The 19126-nt window shown below is 44.7% G+C and overlaps 2 protein-coding genes across 7 annotated transcripts; one reads left to right on the forward strand and one right to left on the reverse strand.

The window, feature by feature from the left end:
* Positions 1-735: 735 nt before the first annotated feature.
* On the reverse strand, positions 736-4348 carry TMA7 (translation machinery associated 7 homolog). The gene is made up of 5 exons (XM_030458482.1): positions 4131-4348; positions 3999-4054; positions 1785-1872; positions 1024-1075; positions 736-882 (listed from the first exon to the last, which is right to left on the reverse strand). The coding sequence occupies exons 1-4, from the start codon at positions 4282-4284 to the stop codon at positions 1041-1043; spliced, it is 333 nt and encodes a 110-aa protein (XP_030314342.1). The 5' UTR covers positions 4285-4348; the 3' UTR covers positions 736-882; positions 1024-1040.
* Positions 4217-11733, forward strand: CCDC51 (coiled-coil domain containing 51). Of its 6 annotated transcripts, none has more exons than XM_030458477.1 (5): positions 4217-4330; positions 6058-6233; positions 6476-6795; positions 7098-7262; positions 8835-11733. In XM_030458477.1, the coding sequence occupies exons 2-5, from the start codon at positions 6191-6193 to the stop codon at positions 9606-9608; spliced, it is 1302 nt and encodes a 433-aa protein (XP_030314337.1). In that variant the 5' UTR covers positions 4217-4330; positions 6058-6190; the 3' UTR covers positions 9609-11733. The 6 variants fall into 6 exon arrangements, with proteins under 6 accessions (XP_030314337.1, XP_030314340.1, XP_030314341.1 ...); XM_030458481.1 differs by having other exon boundaries at positions 4325-4567; positions 6058-6314; positions 6449-6795; XM_030458479.1 differs by lacking the exon at positions 4217-4330 and adding an exon at positions 4407-4567 and having other exon boundaries at positions 6058-6314.
* Positions 11734-19126: the final 7393 nt, after the last annotated feature.

Raw genomic sequence — 19126 nt, forward strand, 5'->3', positions numbered from 1 at the left:
CTGCTGAAACGGGGCCCCGTGTGCTGAAAGGACGGAGAATAGGGGTCTCCCAGAAGGGTCCCTCATAGGGTACCCCACCGTCCCAGCCCTCTAGAAGCATCACTTTTGAACAAGGAAGCCCTCTGAGTAACACCTGCATTGATCCAGGCTCTTCCTGAGCGTGTGTCCAGCTTGCAGCTCCCCAGGGAAGCAGTCCAAGCACCCTCTCACACCCACCAGCAGCCTCTCCTGGCACAGGCAGCAGTCTGCATTCCCCCTCACCACCCACTCAGATAAGAAGCAGCCTGTGTTCTTTCCCCCTTAACTCCCAGCATGGGAACATCATATTCCTTCCTGAAGTTTCCAGACCCAGTGTACCCTCACTGCTATCCAGTTCACTCCCACAAACACTGTTTCCCATCACTCCACCCTGAAAAGCCTGAGCGTAAAAGAGTCGTGATGCCAGTACAGAAGCCCAAGGAAAACAAGGTGTAGGTGACTATTTGTAAGACAAAAGCATAGCACCACAGTGTATCTGAGTAGTAGTATGAAAAGAAGTATTCTTTTGGATAATGGTTGACCCTAAGGTAATCACTTTGCTGGCAATGCAAATATAACCCAACCTTTTGTTTAGAGAAAACTTCCAGCTCTTACCAGGGCATGGGCTGATATATCCACATCTTGAACAACTGCAACTAAACCTCAGCCTCCAGATTAAAACTGTAGGTTTTAACACTCAGGTGCTGACTATCATTGTCACAAAAAAAGAGCCAAAGTTGAAATTTATTTTCACAAATTACTACCAAACCAGCAGATGCACTCAGGCTCCACAAGGTGACAAATGGTCTTCAGTAAAAGTTCCATTTTCAGCATAAAACAGTAATGCCATTGTTAGGACAAAACCTACAGATTGAGAAAATATTACATCTTAACAAAAAAGATTTATTCTGACTAAACAAAATGTACAATGTTTCCCAAATGACAGTGAGTTTTCGTGATTCTCTGGAGCCTGCAGATCCATGGAGTAATGCACTCACTTCTTACCCTGCAGTTTGATGGAACTACTTTTTGCCAGACTTCTTTATTCCACCACTGGCTGCCAAAAGAAACAACACAACTGGTTAGACAACTGTTACAGAGCTTAGCTACAAATTTAGTTCCTCATAAAATCAAATCCCCACAAGACTGCTTGTACAACTCAGATCACCACTGGTGAACTGCTTACGCATGAGTTACTGTTCTGTGCTTGTGATTTATTCCGAGTAAGTAAGTTAATGTTAACAACATTAGAAACCAAATTTCTCCTGGAACCAAATATGCCCCATAAATCTACCACAGCACTAAATATGTCAACAACTTATTTGTTCCTACATGGAAACCTACTATTGTTTCTTTCTTATACAGCAGGACTATAGTCTGGTCAAATCAAACTCCAGGCTAAGGAAATAAAAACACTGGTATCCCTACAGCAAACAGAGCCCCCAGCTGGGATCTAAGCTCTACAGAAGCAGGTATTAGAATTATGATAATTCAATTTTTAATTTAAAAAAAAATTCTTTGGAATTATCTGTTCTCTGCCATCTCTAGTATTGAAGAGACTGAAGTAGTGTGAGCGGAGTTGCACAGTGAAGGAAAAGTAAGTAAATTAGCTTCTATTTGTTACTGTTATCATTTGTCACTGACTTACTGGCATATGTTAAATAATGTAGAGGTACCTGCCTTTTTATGTTTGCCAAGCAAAAACACTATTATTTTTGAAGCCAGCAAGCCCTTCCTTTTTCCCATCAGTATGGCACCTCACTTACCAAGGGGGCCTTTTCCAGCAGCCTTTGCTTTCATCTCCTCAAGTTTCTTTTGCTCCTCCTTCTGCTTTTGTTTAAATGCCAGATCTGTCTGGAGAAACAAACAACAGTGTTTGTTAGCATCTCCCTTCCCAAAAATACAAAAACAACCGACCAGCAATGAGAAACAAATGCGATGTTCCAACAGCAATGACTGAACTGATGCAAGACAGATGAATACTCTGCAGGAATACAACAAAACATTTTTTTGCTGTACCAGAAAGCAATGACTAAACTTTAACTTTGTGTTTAATCCTTCTGAAATTAAACAAGTACTGTTTCCCATGGCAAAAATCTCATTCTGCCCTCTGAATAATCAATATTTACACTAAAACCACTCACTAGCATCCCACCAGTGACACGGGGAGGCTAGTGCACAAGTGCTAACAGAACTTGGATTGTATGCAATCTAGCCAAAAAAAAAAAAAAACAAACAAAACAAAAGGTTGCTTTTACTTGAAAAAAGCATTAGTTTTAAAAAACTCTTCCTCCCATATGTCACTATTTTTCCTGCTTTTAATACATCTTTATTAGTTCCAAGAAAACTAATGAGACCACAGGAAAATTGTACAGGCAAGGCAACTGTTGAGCACCCCTGCTAGAGCAGCTTCCAGAACTCAGGAGAGCTTGGACACACACTGTCTCCTAGACACATATTTTTTATAGACACCAAGGCTAAAAGGGACCATAATTTTTCCCTTGCCACTCAGGATTTGGGGGTAAATAAGCTGAGGACCTTGGCAACCAAGATTCTATAGATTCTTCACCAATCTGGTTCATGGCTAAGCTACCTTTATCCCTGGAAAGCTTTCCTCTTCTTTACATTAAAGCTTCCCTTGCTGCAATGTAAGCTTATTACTTCCCCAGCCTAGCCACACAGAACAGGATATTCTGTTTTCCACCTTTTGAATTGTGTTTTTCTGCAGATTAATGCATTTTTCCTAGTAAATCAATCCCTCCCATCTATGAACTTCCATGGATTTTTGTCTTGCAACTTTTTGCCCCAGGTGCTTGTGGTACTGCACTGCTGAGAGGAAGAGAAATATTATTACACCATGTTTGACACACAAGATTTCGTTTATATTCTTGTACGATGACCTTCTTTTGAAACATCTGATTTTTTGTGTAAGTTGATTCTTACCAAAGAAAGAGACTTAGAATACATTATTGAATTAATCCATTCTTTCAGATTTTTCCCAACTTGTTAAGACTACTTTGACCACTACTCTTGTCCTCTCACAGCCTGTGGCCCCTCCAGATTTTCTGTGTTCTACAAAGAGAAGCCATACAGTCAGTCAGTTAGTCAACCAGCCAACCAAGGCACTAATCAAAATATTAAAAAGACTCCAACTGAAGATAGAAATCTTGCAAAGCCCCACTCAACTTGTCATTGCTGTCAGACACTGAATTGTTAGTAACTGCTTTTGGAGTCTGGCATTCCAAGCAAGATGCACACTGAGCCCCTGTCACCTTTCAAGGTCCTGCTCCTGCCTCTGAGAATGTGACCTGAGCTAGCATCAAGAACCTGGTACCTGATGGGTATCTCCTCACACACTGAGCACTGCCTCTGCCACAGGTGTACTAAACATTTTTACTTTATTGTAACTCAGATCCTTGTAGGCACATAACTGGTTGTACCACTTCTCTAACAATGAAGCTTATTGAGAAAGCTATGATTTTTTTTTTCTTTCTTTTTCAAAGAGATTTTCTATTTGTCTTTTTCCAATCACGGGTGTGTCATCCACCCTCTACGATGCTCAGCTTAGGGCCGTGCACTGAGCCCTTGCATTTAAGCATCTCTAACACGAGACTCACTACTATCTCATTTATTTAAACAACAGATATTCTCCGGTTTTTGCATCACACCGTACACCCCAGTGACCGCACCAGTTTGCCAGACTTCCCAGGACTCTGGCCAGCACATTCCATCCCTCTCGGTGGCACCGGACCCCCCTCCGTTAGCCACCACTGCTGCATCTACCGTGAACCGGGAGGTGCCAGCAGCCGAACCGGGAAACCCGGGTGTGAGCAGGCAGGCCCCAGCCCCCAGCCCCCCGCGTTGAGCCGCCCGAAGGACGCTTGGTGAAACGGAGAGACGAGCCGAGGGGCACCCTCACGCCGGAGAGCAGCCCCCCCCAGCACCTCGGGCCGCTGCCCGGGTCTCGCCCCCCGCCCTACCTCGTCCAGGTCCTTCGACTGCTTCTTCGGCTGCTTCAGCGGCTTCTTCTTGCCGCCTGCAAAGAGAGAGGGGAGAGTGAGGACCGGGGAGGAAGGGGGAGGTGTCACCGAGAGTCCCGGGCCCTGCCTTACCCTCTCGTCCCGACATGGTGATAGCTCCGCTCCGCTCCTCGCCGTTCCGTTCCGATCCGACCCGTTCAGTTCCGTTCCGCCCCGCACCGGCGCACGCGGGCTCGTGCCCCCGTGGCGGTCGCTTCCGCCTGGCCCCGCGCGGCCACCGTAGCATTTCCACCGCCTCTTCCGCCTCAGGCGCCGGTCCGGACGCCGGGCAGGTAGGAGGGGCTGCCCGGGCGGGAGGGTACGGCAGCGGCAGGCGGCTCGGCGGGACCCTCGGGGAGGGCTGCCCGGGGCGAGGGAGTGGCTCAACCCGCACTCTGCCGCGCACGCAGCCACGGGCTCCCTCTGGAGCGGGAGTCGGGCGCGGCCTAGGGGAGAGCCGGCGGCGGGAACCCCTTCCCCGGCCGGGCCGCTCCGCTCCGCTCCGTGCCGCCGGTCACCTTTTGGCTGAGGTGAGACACGTGCTGCTGCCCGGGCCTCTGCGTGGCTGCCAAAGGCGGCAGCGGCCCCGCTGCGAGATCCGTGGGGTAGCGGAACCGTGGTCTCGTAACTGGGGCCGTGAAAGAGGCTCCCCCGGCAGCGAACGGGTCGGTCGTGTGGAAGAACAAAAAACCCAGAGTTTTGCCTCCTCCGAGAGTGAAGAGTGGAGCTGCGAGTGTGTGGTGGCGTGTCCAGAATCCTGGGTTTACATTGGGATGTTGACAAAAGAGATTGCTGCAAAATGTGACCGGCGTGTGTAGCAATGGGGTAGAGAGTGAGTCAGTGTTCTCTGTGACTGTAGGACTGTAGGAATGGGAAGCTGTAGGAATGGGAAGCTGTAGGAATGGCTGTAGGAATAGGAAACTTCTTACTAGGAGCAGCAAGAGGGACGAGGCAGGTTATATCAGATTAGCTGCCTATTAGCTCAGACTGAGATTACTTTCCGTGCAGTCTGTTTGCAACTGTCTGCATAGAAATTGTTCTAAAAATACCAACTTTCTCTTTTTTTCTACGCTGTCTCAGTAGCCTGAATATTTGGTAAAACCCTTCGTGTAGCAGTGCAATTAAAAGGGAGAACTCTAACAGTTGAGTGGATAAAGGGGAGCTGAGGTACTAGAGTGTAGAGTAGGTGCCTGCAGTGTAGAGTATGTGGTGTAATGGTAAGATATATGAGTGATGCTGGAAGGAGAGAGAACTGACTTCATCTCCATGTTCTTATAATTTTTATCTACTTATTTTTTTTATTATTGTTTGCCTAAACCAGCAAGTATGATTTTCACAGTGCTGCTCTATGTTACTGCTGTTTCTTAGAGATAGTTAACAGGGAATGAACAGATGTTCAGAATCAGTAGTCAACTAAAAGCTGCTCAAAAGTGCCTTCCAATAGGAAAAAGCCTTTCCTGTGGAGATGCCTTTATTTCCACGTATGTGATGTCATTAGCCACCTAAAATTACCATGGAAAACTATTTTAATTTTTTTTTTGAACTGTGGAACATGTCAGGATTTTTAAATAAACCATGTGTCTGTATTATGTTAATCATACAGTCATACTCAAACTTCATATAGAACCTTATTTGAAAGTTTTCGTTTTTAAAGCTTTTAGAGGAATGCACTCAGTAGCAAATTAAGTCTTTATTCACAAACCAATAGGCAATAAACCTTAACTAACAGCCTGCCCTTGCAGTGTAAGCAAGAATTTTAAGCTCATCTTAAAATGCAGGCCTAACCATGTGTTCCCTACCTGCATTTTTCTGGTTTTATGGCTCTTACCTATGTTTCACTTATGTAGTCAGTCCCATGAGAATATTTGTTGTGTTCAGCACTTTTCTCTCTGTCCTTCATGATTTTGTCTTTGTGTTCTTCAGTAAGTAAGGCAAAGGGTATGATCAAGCTCCATTTATCTTCTTACCAAGACTTTTTTTTTCCCCTTTCTGTCTTTTTCTCTTTTCTGTTCTTTTTCAGAATTGTTAATTCCCATGACATGGTACACTGAGCTTGAATGTGAAAGCATGAGGCAAAATTTCATATGGCAGTTGCTTCTGTGCTGAGGGATTAGTTTAATCTGAAGCTGCTTCTGCTGGTGCTGGATCTGCACATGATCAGTGTTCACAACGTGAATGAATTAATCAAGAAGCATGGTGAGAGTACTTTCTAACAGTAGAAGAGCAGGAGTCTATAGCAGAACTGCTCTTTGCTGAAAGCTGTGGAAAGTTCTGTAGGTAAGTGATGGTGTAAAGCTAGAGATGGCTTAGCCATTCATTAAATTTATTTTGTTTGGTACCCATGTGTAGATTTAAAATGTATTAATCAGCCACGCTTCAATAACTTTTATTTTTCTCCTTCATCCTTGTAGCACTTTTATACAATGCTTAAATTCCAGACAGGGGGCCAATGAAATATAAGTCAAGAGTGTCCTCGGTGTCCTGTGGTCTGCAATATCACCACTCATCAATAAAGTGGAGCCCAAAAATGAATTTACACATAGTGAGGACTTACTGCTCCTCGGCACCCAAGAGGCCTGAAGCCAAATCTGCCGTGGAAGTGGCCGTGGGTCTCCTCAATCGGCTGACAGAAGCTGGGACTGTTGTGGGAAAAAACTCCCTGAAAAAAGTATCTGCAACGTGCAAGACTTGGTGGGACAGATATGAAGAGTTTGTTGGGATTAATGAAGTTCGAGAGGCTCAGGGAAAAGTAACAGAGGTAAACATGGAGATAGGATGGAAATTTAAACATTATGAGTCCAGATATAGGAACTATAAACATGGGCTGTGAGGCAAAAAAGATGCCCTAAGGAGAATCATGTCTTTTTTTTCTGCTTTGACTGTCTGTGCAGATACTACGTGTTCTAGTTTACAGGTCAGTAAATAGAGCTTGTTCCTTAGGCTGAAATGGAGCGTGGTTTGTTTTGTTGTTGGGTTGGGGTTTTCTTCTCCAGGATTCATATAATTAGCAATTTAGATCTGTCTGGTACTGTCTCTAAAATACATACTCTTTCTTCTCAGGCTGAAAATATCTTTATGGTAGCTCGAGGGATAGTACGAGAGGCTCGTGAAAATGTAGAAGCACAACAGATTAAACTGAAGGAGATTCGGGACCGCTTAGACAGGGTTTCTCGGGATGACACCCAGTATTTGGAACTGGCTACTCTGGAACACAGGTTGCTGCAGGTAATTTGTTGGCACTGAGCAAATACGATGGAAATTTGTGTGCTTTGCTTTTGTCACTAATGACTGCTTTTGCAGATGCAGTTCAGCCCTGAAGTAGTTTTCTGATTACACTCGTTTTAGTTAATTATCATGGGTTGTTTGATCTGTTATGCAAATTGTATATGATAATGCTAAAGTAGGGCATTAAATTTGGAGAAGAAAGCTGAAGATGGTGAGCCTAGAAAGTTGAGTGGTGACCTGAAGATGAGTAGTCAACAAGAAGCTGGGATTCAATGAATTGACCTTCCAGGTGATTAGAGAAGTTCCTTTCTGGTTGTTAATTCCTGAATGCTCTCTCAGCTGCTGTCAACACCCAGGAAATTTATTAAAACTTTTGTCAGAGAGCAGAGAGAGCAAGGAAGCAAGATGATGAGGTTGACCACAGTGCAGGCTAGGGCACTATCCTCACCAACAGGACACAGCCCTTCAGCACCTCAGCTGGATGAGCCAAGTGGGCTGGTGACAGGAACATGCTTATTAACAGTCCATCAGTCAGAGATAAAGACAAGGTAGCAGCAAAAGTCAATCCAGGAAATGCAGATGAAACTGCAGGAACAGCAGAGAACAGGCCAGGAAACAAGAACACCTTATGGCAAAGCTCAGGTGAAGAGTGGGTACCTGTGCCTGAGCTTAAACTGAGTGCCTGGAGCAGTGAGGAGAACATCAGGAAAAAACTAGAAAGCTGTAGTTGTGTAAATAAGGGATCAGGTCAGCATGGATGAGACTTAGAGAAGAACAGAGCTCTGCAGGACTTTAAAGACAGATCGAACTCAAGTCACTGTTGTCCACAAGGTGTTGGTGCCATCTTACACAAATAATAGACACTCAGAAGAATGATAATAAATGATAATACATCTGGGAGATGCAGTTAGCTAACAGACAAGCTCACCACTACCAGAAGCAGTAATTCTTTTGCGAAATTTTACTGCAGGAAAACAAGCAGATAACTTTCCACTATTTTGCTGAGATAAAATGGCTTACAAAAGAAATGGCTGTGCTGAAGCCAGTGAGAGGGGAGAAAGGGAAGACATTTGTCTGAGCAGGGCAAGAAAGAGAAGGCAGAGGAATAAGAGGGGTTTTGGTTTCTGTTCATGAGGTGAACCCATCCAAGACATCCTTTGCAGTCCTATTTTTATTTCCCACTTAAAGGGTTTAAAACTGAAAGGAGGAAGTGTGGTAAATAAAGGTAGTGTTTGAAGGAGTAATCAGGGACAATAAAGTGAACGTTTTTTGCCACTCCTTCCTCTTTTCTGTCATTAGCATGTGACAGATTCTTGTGTAGAAGGCCTTCAGGTGTCATTTTTGGTGACCTTTTCCCTTTCTTAGTTTTGACTTAAAATGATGTCTCGCTGACTTTAAGTAGAGTCATTAAAATCCCACATTAAAACAAAAACTTCTGAAACAGCCCCAATGGATGTTCTTCATTTCCATTCCTTCATCTGCACTGGGGTCTGTTTTTTGGGGGGAGATGTTAGTATAGACTTTGTAGCTTCATATTATACCTTTTCCTTCAAATCACTGTGTTTCTTGCAGGAAGAGAAGAGGTACCGAGCTGCCTATTTAAATGCAGAAGAATCTGAGAGAGAAAAGTTCTCTCTCTTCTCTGCAGCTGTAAGGGAAAGTCATGAGAAAGAGCGAACAAGAGCTGAAAAAACAAAGAACTGGTCTATTATTGGTTCTGTACTGGGAGCCATTATAGGTGTTCTTGGTTCCACCTATGTTAATCGAGTAAGGTTGCAAGAATTGAAAGTCTTGGTGCTTGAAGCACAGAAGGGCCCAATAAATCTGCAAGAAGCCATCAAAGAACAGGCCTCCAGTTATTACGTACAGCAGAAGGACCTCAGTGACGTCATAGCAGACCTGAAAAACATGCTGCAAACAAGGACATCACAGGAAATAAAAGAAGGCATTTTGTTAACTAAAGACAGGAGTGACTCCATAAAAATAGATTCTCTTTTAAAGCCTTTAAATGAACAGCTAAACTACACTAAACAAGTCAGCTCCTGTCTGGAGAGTTTACAACAGCAGTTTAACAGCCTGCAGGACAGTATAGCCCGAATGATTTCTGAGCTGCAGAGTGTTAAACTTGCAGTCCATTCTAGACCTGCAGAAAGAGTGGTGCCAAGGTCTTCAGGGGAGGGTAAGGGGCAGGCTTCTGCTGTCAGAGATGTGATTTTGGAGTTGTGTGATACCGAGCAGAGACTGGAAGCACAAATCAAGAGAAATTCTATTTACAGCACCGCAGTGACATGTGCTATGTTTGCAATTACCCTGCCAGTACTCTATATTATACTTAAAGGGAACTGATCTATAGTTAATTGCCACTCTTTAGTAGGTTAATAAAAGTAAACTTGCACTCTGCATACTTAGAGTACAAGTCCAAATGAAGTTGTGTTAGCATTTCTTGTTATGCTTTCTCCTGTATACTTGGAAAACTTGTGAAGACTTAGTCCATCTACTTCTGTAGCCTCCATGTTAACAGTCTCTGTCATACATTGGGTTTTTTAACTCCTCATGTAAAGAAAATTCTAGTTTCATCTCTTGATTTCATTCACTGTTTCACTCTTTTACTGTCTATTCTTAACTATCATGCTGGTCAGTGACTTCCACTGTGGAACTGTATTTGTGATTTTCTGTTCAAATGATTCTTTTCATCTATCACTGATATACGTGTTTCATGTGTAATCCTTTATAATTTTGCTCTGGTTTTCTTCATAGTTTTGCAGATTGTCCATATGCAAAACTGGTAGAAATATTTGCCTGGATTTTTTTTTTTTAATTCTGTATACAGTGCAGTGCCTTGCAACATGACAATCAACAGGACCCATCTCAGTAAGGAGGATTGAAGTTAGCATGATACAGTGTGGCTGCATAGGCAGGTGATGCAACTTAAATGTATTTTAACTGCTTGTGGTAACATCTCCATAGGGTGGTTTGTTGTGAAGCATCCAGGAGCATTTCTGGAGCTGCCACTATTTGTTACTGATACTTCCATGTCCTTGCTTGCAGGCAGGGACAGGTTGAAAAGGGTTCAGGTACAGAGATGTATAAAGTATGATCATGATTATTATACCAATGGAAGCTAATTATCCTTTCTCTACAGACTCCTTAACCCATCACTTCCTAGTTATTTTGTGGGTTTAGTAATCATATATGGAGCAGTCACTTTCCTATCTCTGACATTATCTCATTGGAACTGCCTTTGGGTTTTTTGGTTGTTTTTTTTTCAGTTTTGTCCTGTCTGGAAATAGAAATGCTGTTCTACAGCAGATGCTTTTAAACCAGTGCATTAATCATAATAGCATTGTGCAAAGTACTCCAAAATAGTATTTGGAAAAAAGTGAAAGGTCCAGCTCCCTGTTTTTCCTGGAAGGTGAAGAATGGTTGATTGAGCAAAAAGGCTTGTCTGAACGGCTAAACATCAGTATCTGTGTGTGGCCTCACACAGAGTTGTTGGTATCACTGTGATAAGGAGTAGTTTTCTCCATGTGATGGTACCAGATATGCAAATCAGATGAGGAACTCCTGCTTTATGAGCACTCTGTGGAACCTTCACAGACAAAGGATGACAAACTCACTTTATGCTGTAATGCCTTTGTGTAAGCATTTCAGAATGACTAAATCGTGTTTAGCATCCAGTCTGCTGTGGTGGTTGTTTGGTTTTTGTTTGGTTGGTTTTTTTCTATTGGGTCTTTCTAGTTCTTTCTGCCCAGTAACCATGTTAGAAGAGTTTGAAGTTTTGACTATGAGCTCCTAAGGCTGTAAGGTCTTTGGGACAGTGACATTTGCTTGATAAGGCACCAGCTTCACTTGGCTCTATCATTAGGTGCTCTTATAACGTGACAGAATAAACAAACACTATTAGGGAAGGTTTATGGTAATTCACTAATTTTAAGGAAGGTGAATTATGCAAGAAGTGGTTTTGGGAAAGACCACTGCTGATTTATAGATAGCTTGTTTGGAGTGTAAAGTGAATAAAAAGTACTTGTCAGGGAAGCTGTCTGATCTGATGGCTGGAGAACTGGGATTCACATGCACTTCTCTGCCTCAAGAAGTATACTGTACTTACAGATCAATACACTTTCAAATCTGAAATATTTCAGTGTCTCTTCACAGGTGTTTTTACAGGTTGTGCTTCTTGCAGGAGCTTGATGAAAGTCAGATAAAAGTGTAATTAAAGAAGAAGGGATAGTACAATGGTTCTATTTACTTTGCTAGAATTAGTCACTGAGAATTTTGTTCTGGTTTGGTTTTATTATTTTCCTCCAATTTAACTGCGTAAAGTTAGGTCCCCTTATTGTGTAAGCTGCTGAATATTAGGCAGCTAAACTTGAAAGTTTCAGCACTCACTGAATTGTACTTGGCAGCATCAAAAATGAGCAAAGGTGCAAGGCTAAGCTTGTCTACAGAAAATAAAACAATACAGAACCAAGGGTTGTTTATTGCTCTGGTGAGCTCTGCTTTCTTTCTATTTAAAGAAGGTATGATAGTAGGCAGCTTTGATGTTGCCTAGAGTTACAGGAAGAAAAACCCAGTCAATGAGAACTGTAGCACATAAACCTGTGAAAAAAAAGAGTTTGAGATACACAGCCTGAAATTTGAGAACAGCTGGATGGTGTAATATGTATCAAAATGAAAATAACTGGATCTCATCCCTTGTAGGGAGTTTTGAAGATTCAGGAACAGACTCTGCCATGTTATGCAGCTGGCAGAACTCACTGTTACCAGTGATTACTGTGTTTCTCTTATTTCTGCTCCTCCTTGCTAAATTCTCATATGAAGTGACAGCAGAATAATTTAAATTAGGGGGGGGTAAAGCCTTTTAATTAACTGTGGCTCTATAATAATTAGGAGGGCAGATTTGTATATTCCCTCAGTCCTGGATTAATCATCACTCCCTTGTGGCAATGATCTGTGCCAGTGCTGTGCCATATGTGTACCCCAAAGCCAGAAGGTGTGGCTGCAACAGAAACAGCTGTACCTGAGCTAGCTGAAGGCAAATTCCAGGAAGACACTTTAACCTAGACTGCATGCATAATCCCTTCAGTACTTTATGCTAGACCTTTGTCATGGTAACACAGGCAGCAAATACACAAGTTTGAACAAAAGCACAGCTGTACAGGGATGTTTATCTGGGAGCTCACATTAGTTCAGGTACCTCTGCAGTACTAACAGTGGTTTACAAAATGCAGTGTCATCTCAGTGTATGTTTCCTTATGATTCAGCCATGGCCAAATGAATAGTTCATTGCCTGTGCTTTTCTGGGCTATTCTAGTTTAAAAATAAGTAAATTAAAAAAAAAAAAAAAAAAAAAAAAAAAAAAAAAAGACATTTTGTTGCATACCTATGGCTTAGTAGCAAAGCCTGTAATAGATAGTTGGGTTTCACTTTTGGAATGAGGTCTCTCAGATAAAGCTTTTCTCAACAAGAACATTCTGCTTGCTAAGCCCTTTTGAGACTTAAATTGTTGCTCCTGTGAGCAAAGTCCTCTCTGGACAATATGGCTCAGCCAGCCCTGTGTCCCAAAGACTCATCTCCCAGGAGGGGGGTGGCAGTTGCAGAAGTCTGTACAGGTTTAGTGAAAGCTGGGGACTGGCTTGGGCATTGTGTGTGGGTCAGAGAAAGCCAGTGCTGATTCAAGTTAATTCCAGTGTCAATCAAGACAGAAGATATGAAGGCACCTAGAAAAAGCAATAGGAAACCTTTTGACAGACATTAACTGTGGAAAAATGGGTGGCAGTGGCCTTAGTCTGGCCTATGCTAAGCTATTTTGAGTTCTTACTGCTCTGTGAGAAACCACCAGTAACTCAAAAGCAAACAGCCTCGTGGCTATGGAAATAACTTTTAATGAGGTCACGGCAGATTTCTAACAGTAGCTGCATTCTGAAAAGTTGCCATTCCTCCCGGTCATGAAAGGAATAGTGAATCTTGCTTCTGAATACAGGACAAAAGCAATTCTGTGAGGTTTCACAATCAGGATATATATGTTTAACACTTTGAGTTTTGAGTTTTATATGATTAGCATTTGAGTTTTGGATATTCCAAGATCCTGGTTGGAAGCTGCAGATGCTTCTGTTGATTTCATTCTAATTATCTGTTTGGAAAACTCGGTTTCTTTCAGGGAATACTTTCTAAAAACAAATACTTCAGTCTTTATGACGCTGAGGGGTGATAGAGGTGTCCTATTTATTTCAGAAGCAGGATTGAGATTTGCAGTAGGAGTGAGGTTCATGAGCTAGAAAAAGGAGTCAATGCTGGGTTTGTCCATATTATATTTAGAAATTTATTTTATTGCCAGATTTTTGCAAGCAAGTTATATTCACGACCTTCGTCATAAAACAGAAGTGTGATCTCTGGTGTTTGGCTACTGGTGTGTGATCCAAGAAGGTGTGTGCTTAAAGACAGGAAAAACAGCTGGGCCACAGGTTTTATTTTTAAGGAGAATTAAGCTTTCAAGATAATCATGGCTGAGGCAAGGTTTTGGAGTTTTCATCATGAGAAGTCTTTAGGAACAATTTAGATAAATATTATTAGGTTTGATACAGATATAGGCAGTTTTGTCCTGGGACAGAAAGTATTCTGAAATTTGTGCAAATTGATGCATGCACAGAGTCTCTGACTCTGCTCCTGCAAGCTGAGCAGTGCTGGGCTGTGAAGCATGTTCAAAAACAGGTCCTTGAATATCAACAGATTGCTGCCAGCAAAGTGGTAGGTGCCCAAATGAGGGTGATGAAGGACTTACTGCTTTTCCTAAATGTTCTGACAAAGTGAAAACTTGAAAGGAACAGAGTCAGTTGTAAAGTAAGGTAAACATAGTCAATCTTCTGTTGGTCCCTGATTTACTGCTCTAAATGCAGTGTATTCCCAGAAGCTACAGACAGCATTTGGATATCCCTCATGACTTTCTTAACCCATCTCATCACCTGTTGGGATGGGAGAAGGAGTAAGAAAAAAATCAAAAGGAGCATAAGCAGCTGCTAGCCTTGTGATTATCATAATAGTTACATAAGAAACTTAGTGAACTTGCTCAGAACCAGACACGAACAAGGGCTTTCATAGGGGAGGATCCTTTATGGACTTAATTATATTTTTTAAATCTTCTCAACAAATGAAAATTTTAAACTGTCTAAATTTGTTCTTCAATATATTTGTGTTCCACCATTCTCAGCTGTGTAATGCTTGAGAAGTAGCTTTTTCTTTACTTTTAAGGACTAGAGAAGATTTTAGTGCAGACCAATCAGAAATCTTCCCTGAAGACAATATCCCTGTCACACCAGGGGGCTGTAAATACAGTAAGATGGGCAGAAGGGGGGCACAAAATATTCTCCAACTGCACAAAAGCTCTTCCTATCCTACTCTCAAGGCAGACCCTGCAGTCAGTCCCTGCACCAGCCCTGCCTGGGACAGGAGGAAAAGCTGCTCTTTACCAGTGTGTTCTCATGGGGCTTTTTGCAAGTGAAGCTTGCAAATAGTTTTAGCAGACAGAAGGGGCTACAGGTTGAGACTGGCTCTGGAGGAAAGGCACAAAGAGGATTAGTGTTTTAAGTCAGGAATGGGTTGGAGCAAAGAAAAATTGGTGGTTTGGTTTTTTTTAACATTCTTACTCATCAAAACTGGATTTTGGTAGAAGCAATTTGAGTGCAGTTAAAATGCCTTTTTGATTAGTGAGATGAGAATACTTTGTTCAGTGAGCTCTAACCTGAACAGCAATTCAGTGAATAGGGTGTGGAACAGGATGGCTTTGTCTGTGTGCAGGGAGGAGCAACTGAGGGATCATCTCCTCATGAGATTTCATGGGCTCTGCATACAGTGGGCTCTGAGGACTCCTTGGCACAACAAAGTGCCAAGGAGCAAAGGTTCAGAGAGACAGCCAGCATCTGCCTCCTAAATAATCCCTCCTTTGGGGGACTGTGATCATGCTGCCAGGTCCTGGGGACTGTTCAGGACCTCTGAACTTTCAGACATCTTTTTTTCTTCATAAAATAGTTGCTTTTTGGGCTAGGGGTGGGAGTGTGAGAGGCTGGTGGATTGTAACAAAGAGCGTAGATGTTTAATGACACTTCTGGACATGGAACTAGTAACAAGTATGTTCCTCAGAAATGTCAGAAATGTATGTGGGAGGGAAGCTGATTCAGACTTTCAGAGCAGCTTTGTTCCTTGAACTGAGATCTGTAGCTTCATCTATTCGAAAAGGAAAAGTGATGGGCACCCCTGGCATCCAGGTCAGTGCCTGTTTCCTCTTCCTCAGAGGTTCCTTTAACCCTCAGCTACTGTATCACTTCTGCATGTCCTCAGATAAATCCTCTTTTTTCCACACAGAATTTGTGGCTGGGTTGTAAAGGCATAACTTCATCTTTTGTCTGGGATTTCCAAACATCTGGCAGTCAGCTCAGCGGGCAAATGGCCATTGGGCTGTGTAATTGTATTCAGTTCATACAGTCAGTCACTGCATGTACAGCAAGTAATTTGTTAGACTAACTGTATGCTTGCTGATCAATGACACAAGAGCCCAGCACATCTGTGAAGCACAGAAGTGACACTGTGAGTGAGAAAAATAGGACCCTTAATTCTGTCCCCTGTGAAGTTGTTACTGACACAACTTACCCCTAATTCAGAGAGAGTCTTTCGTGCAGTCAGTTCTTGGGGGTACGACATGCCTCTGCCTCTTACACAGAGCACCAGCCTCTGCTCTGCTCGTGACTGGAGCTTCCAGCTTCACAAGAATATAAAAAACAAAACCAGCAGTCAGACTATATTACACATTATCACTTCAAGCGCTTCTGGTTTACGATGCTTTTGTCTCCACCAACCTGCAGCCAGAATGGTGTGTTCCCTGCTGTCCTGTAACCAGAGAGAGCTATGCTTCAGTCACTCTTGAGTCTTGCTAATGTTGTGGTGCCCACATACTCTGCAAATGGGACCTGTGCTCTATCTCAGCCACTCAATGCCGTGTTTGTGCAGGATGATTCCTGATTTTGCTATCAGATCATGCTCCCTGTGCGTGCTCCATTGCTGCAGATTCCTGCTCGCTCGCATCCCTTGGCTGGAGACAGCCGAGCACAAAGGCTTGTCAAACCGAACACCAAAGTTACGGCACTACGAAAGGCAGAGAGAGGAGAAACACTCTGATTTCTTCCAGAACACAGAGTTACAAATCCAGCTCTCATCACAGGGGCTGCAAACCCCTATGGAAGAGCAGATCGTCCCGCGGGCCGGCTGACAGCCAGGCCTCGCGCGGCAAAGGCTTCGTGGTGACTCTAAAAGCCGAGGCCCGCTGTCTCGAGGCGACAGAAGCCCCCTGTGCCTCAAGCGCCGGATCGGGTGCCCTTTTACACCGGGAGAGCCAAGCCGGAGCTCGGCGGCGGCTACCGGGGCTCTGCTGAGGGGAGGTGGCGGCGGAGCTGAGGGGGCCGCGTGCCTCGCCCCGCTCGGCGGCAGCCAATGGGAACTGCCCGCTGGTCGCGAGCGTGGGGGGCGAGGGGCGTGGCCGGGGCGTGGCGGCGGCTGCCATTGGAGGAGCGGGGCGGCGGGTGGGGCGGGGCCGCGAGGGGGGCGCGTGCCCCGGTGCGGGCGGGGCCAGCGCGCGGTGGGGCGGGGGCGGGGCCGTGGCTCCGCGGGTCTGTGCGGGCAGCGCTGCGCGGCGGGGAGCGGAGCGGAGCGGCAGGTGAGGGGCAGCGGGGACGGTGGGTCCGCGACGTGGGGAGGAGGAAGGGGGGGGGGGACACACGGGCTGCGGCCGCCTTGCCCGGCCCGGGGAGGGCGCTGGCGGCGCGTTGCCGGGGGTCAGCGGCCGGCGGCAGGTGCCGCCCGGGGGCCGCGCTTTGTCTGCGCGTGGGGGGATGGGCGCGGCCCCTCGGCAGCAGCGGTGGAGCCGGGGCCCGGCGGGGCCTCCCGGGAGGCGTGGGGGGCTCCGGTGGGCAGGGTTAAAGCCCCCTCCCTCGGGCGGTGCGGGTGCGCGGCGGCACCCCCGGCTCGGTAGCGAGGGTGGCGAAGAGCGGTTTAGTGATACCGGGTGCGTCCGCCGCCACCCCGGCAGCGGTTGGAGCGGAGTGGCGGGGGGTGGCAACGGGATGGTGGCGGAGCGAGGGCCGGGCAGCTCTCCCAGCACGGAGTACGGCTGTGGCAGAGGAGCTGCCCGTTCCTCGTCCCTCTCGTAGGAGTGCACCCGGGAACGCCTCCGGGAAAAGGCAATAACGGGGGAATTGTGTTCAGGTTGGGTGTGGATGCTGTTTGCAAAGGATGCTGAGAACTTTCCTGATGCGGGGAAGAGCCAGAAGTTACTCAGGGGATGTGTTCTTAGAGGAGCTCGAGATAACTGTTTAATCAGCAAAAGGATTGACAAGGGAGCTGAGTGTCTTCAGCCGATGTTTAATCAGGGATTAGAGGGCGGGCAGTGAACGGTGAGGCGGTAAACAATGGTTGAAGCCGGGCATCGTTTTAAGAAAGAAAAAATAAAAACAACAACAACAAAACCCTAGCGCTACAAGCCAGTGTCATCCAATTCCTGAAACTTCAGTTTCGGAGGTAGCAACATCTGCCTTCTACAGAAAGCAAAGTTGCTTAATAATTAAATCTATTTTTCTGCTTTACGAGTGCGTTTAAATTATTAACCTGGGAGAGGCTAACTCGTTTGCCTTTTTCAGTCTATTCAATGCTTTTTACAGAAACAGTAGAAACAACATGTTAGAAGATGGCTTTTGGATAAACACAACACCTTTAACTTCTGGAAAGCCGTGTGTTCACCTTTGTTCCCCTCAGCACTGATTGCACTGTCTGTACTGAAAACCAGTGGATAAGTCCTGTTGTTCTGGAGATCTCATTTTCCACCTTGAACACATTCCTTTTCAACAGTGTGTGGCAAGTGTTTGGGCCCCCTTAAGCAGGTGTGTTTTCTGTTACATCAATGCAATTTGAGAGCTTTTCTCAAATCTAAACTTTCTGTGACTGCTGCTTTATCCCAGGGCAGCAGTCTGGAACAGGAGTGATCCTGAGAGAGTATCTGGACTGCTGCGGTAGTTACAAAGAAAGGGGCTACAATGTGTGTAGTAAAGTGTTGTAAAAGAGCAGGCTCAGTATTGTGCTTAACAAGAGCCTTATTCTGTTTAAGGTGGAGTGCTCACTGCTGGCTGCTCCTTTCTGCCATCGCTTTTTGAATGGGGGTCAGAAGATTCCAGTGTTATGCCTTATGTATTACATGCAGAAATCAATGAGTGTTGCATTAATGATGTGTGTGTGATGTGGGGAGCTGAGCCAGTGATGGAGGCATTCACTCTCATTCAGGAGAGAGCTGATGCACCGAGCTGCTGTGCTGCATGGTTTTGCATTCTCATGGTGAAACTGGTGTTTCCCCTGGACTGAGGTGTTTGTTACAAAATGGCCATAGGGTTGCATAGGTTTTAGAGGGGTCACTTTGAGAGTCCAGGAATGGCTAGCAAACTCCTGGGAGAGGAATCTAGTAGGTAATCTGGTGCTGAGCAGACGACTTCACACATCCACATGTGTGTAGCAGAACTGCAATCCAGAAGCTTGTCCCAAACTGAGATTTGGCTAGAAAGCATTTAACATAGTGTGGTCATATATGGAATTTTCTCTTTAAATTTCTTCCAACATGTGAAAAGAGTTAGGTTACTAATACGATTAACAATATTTAATAAGATTAAAATTACCAGCATAACTCTCTTGAGAAAGGTGGATGCAGACTGTCAGCCTTCAGTCTTTGCTTTCCTCCCATGTTAGTGAGAGTTTGGACTCCTAGGCTCCTCTTGCCTATCAGAAAAGAAAAATTCTGCCCGCATGTGCTGACAGCTCAGGTATTGCCTTACCTT

This window comes from Calypte anna, chromosome 12 (assembly GCF_003957555.1).
Source record: "Calypte anna isolate BGI_N300 chromosome 12, bCalAnn1_v1.p, whole genome shotgun sequence".
Lineage (NCBI taxonomy): Eukaryota > Metazoa > Chordata > Aves > Apodiformes > Trochilidae > Calypte > Calypte anna.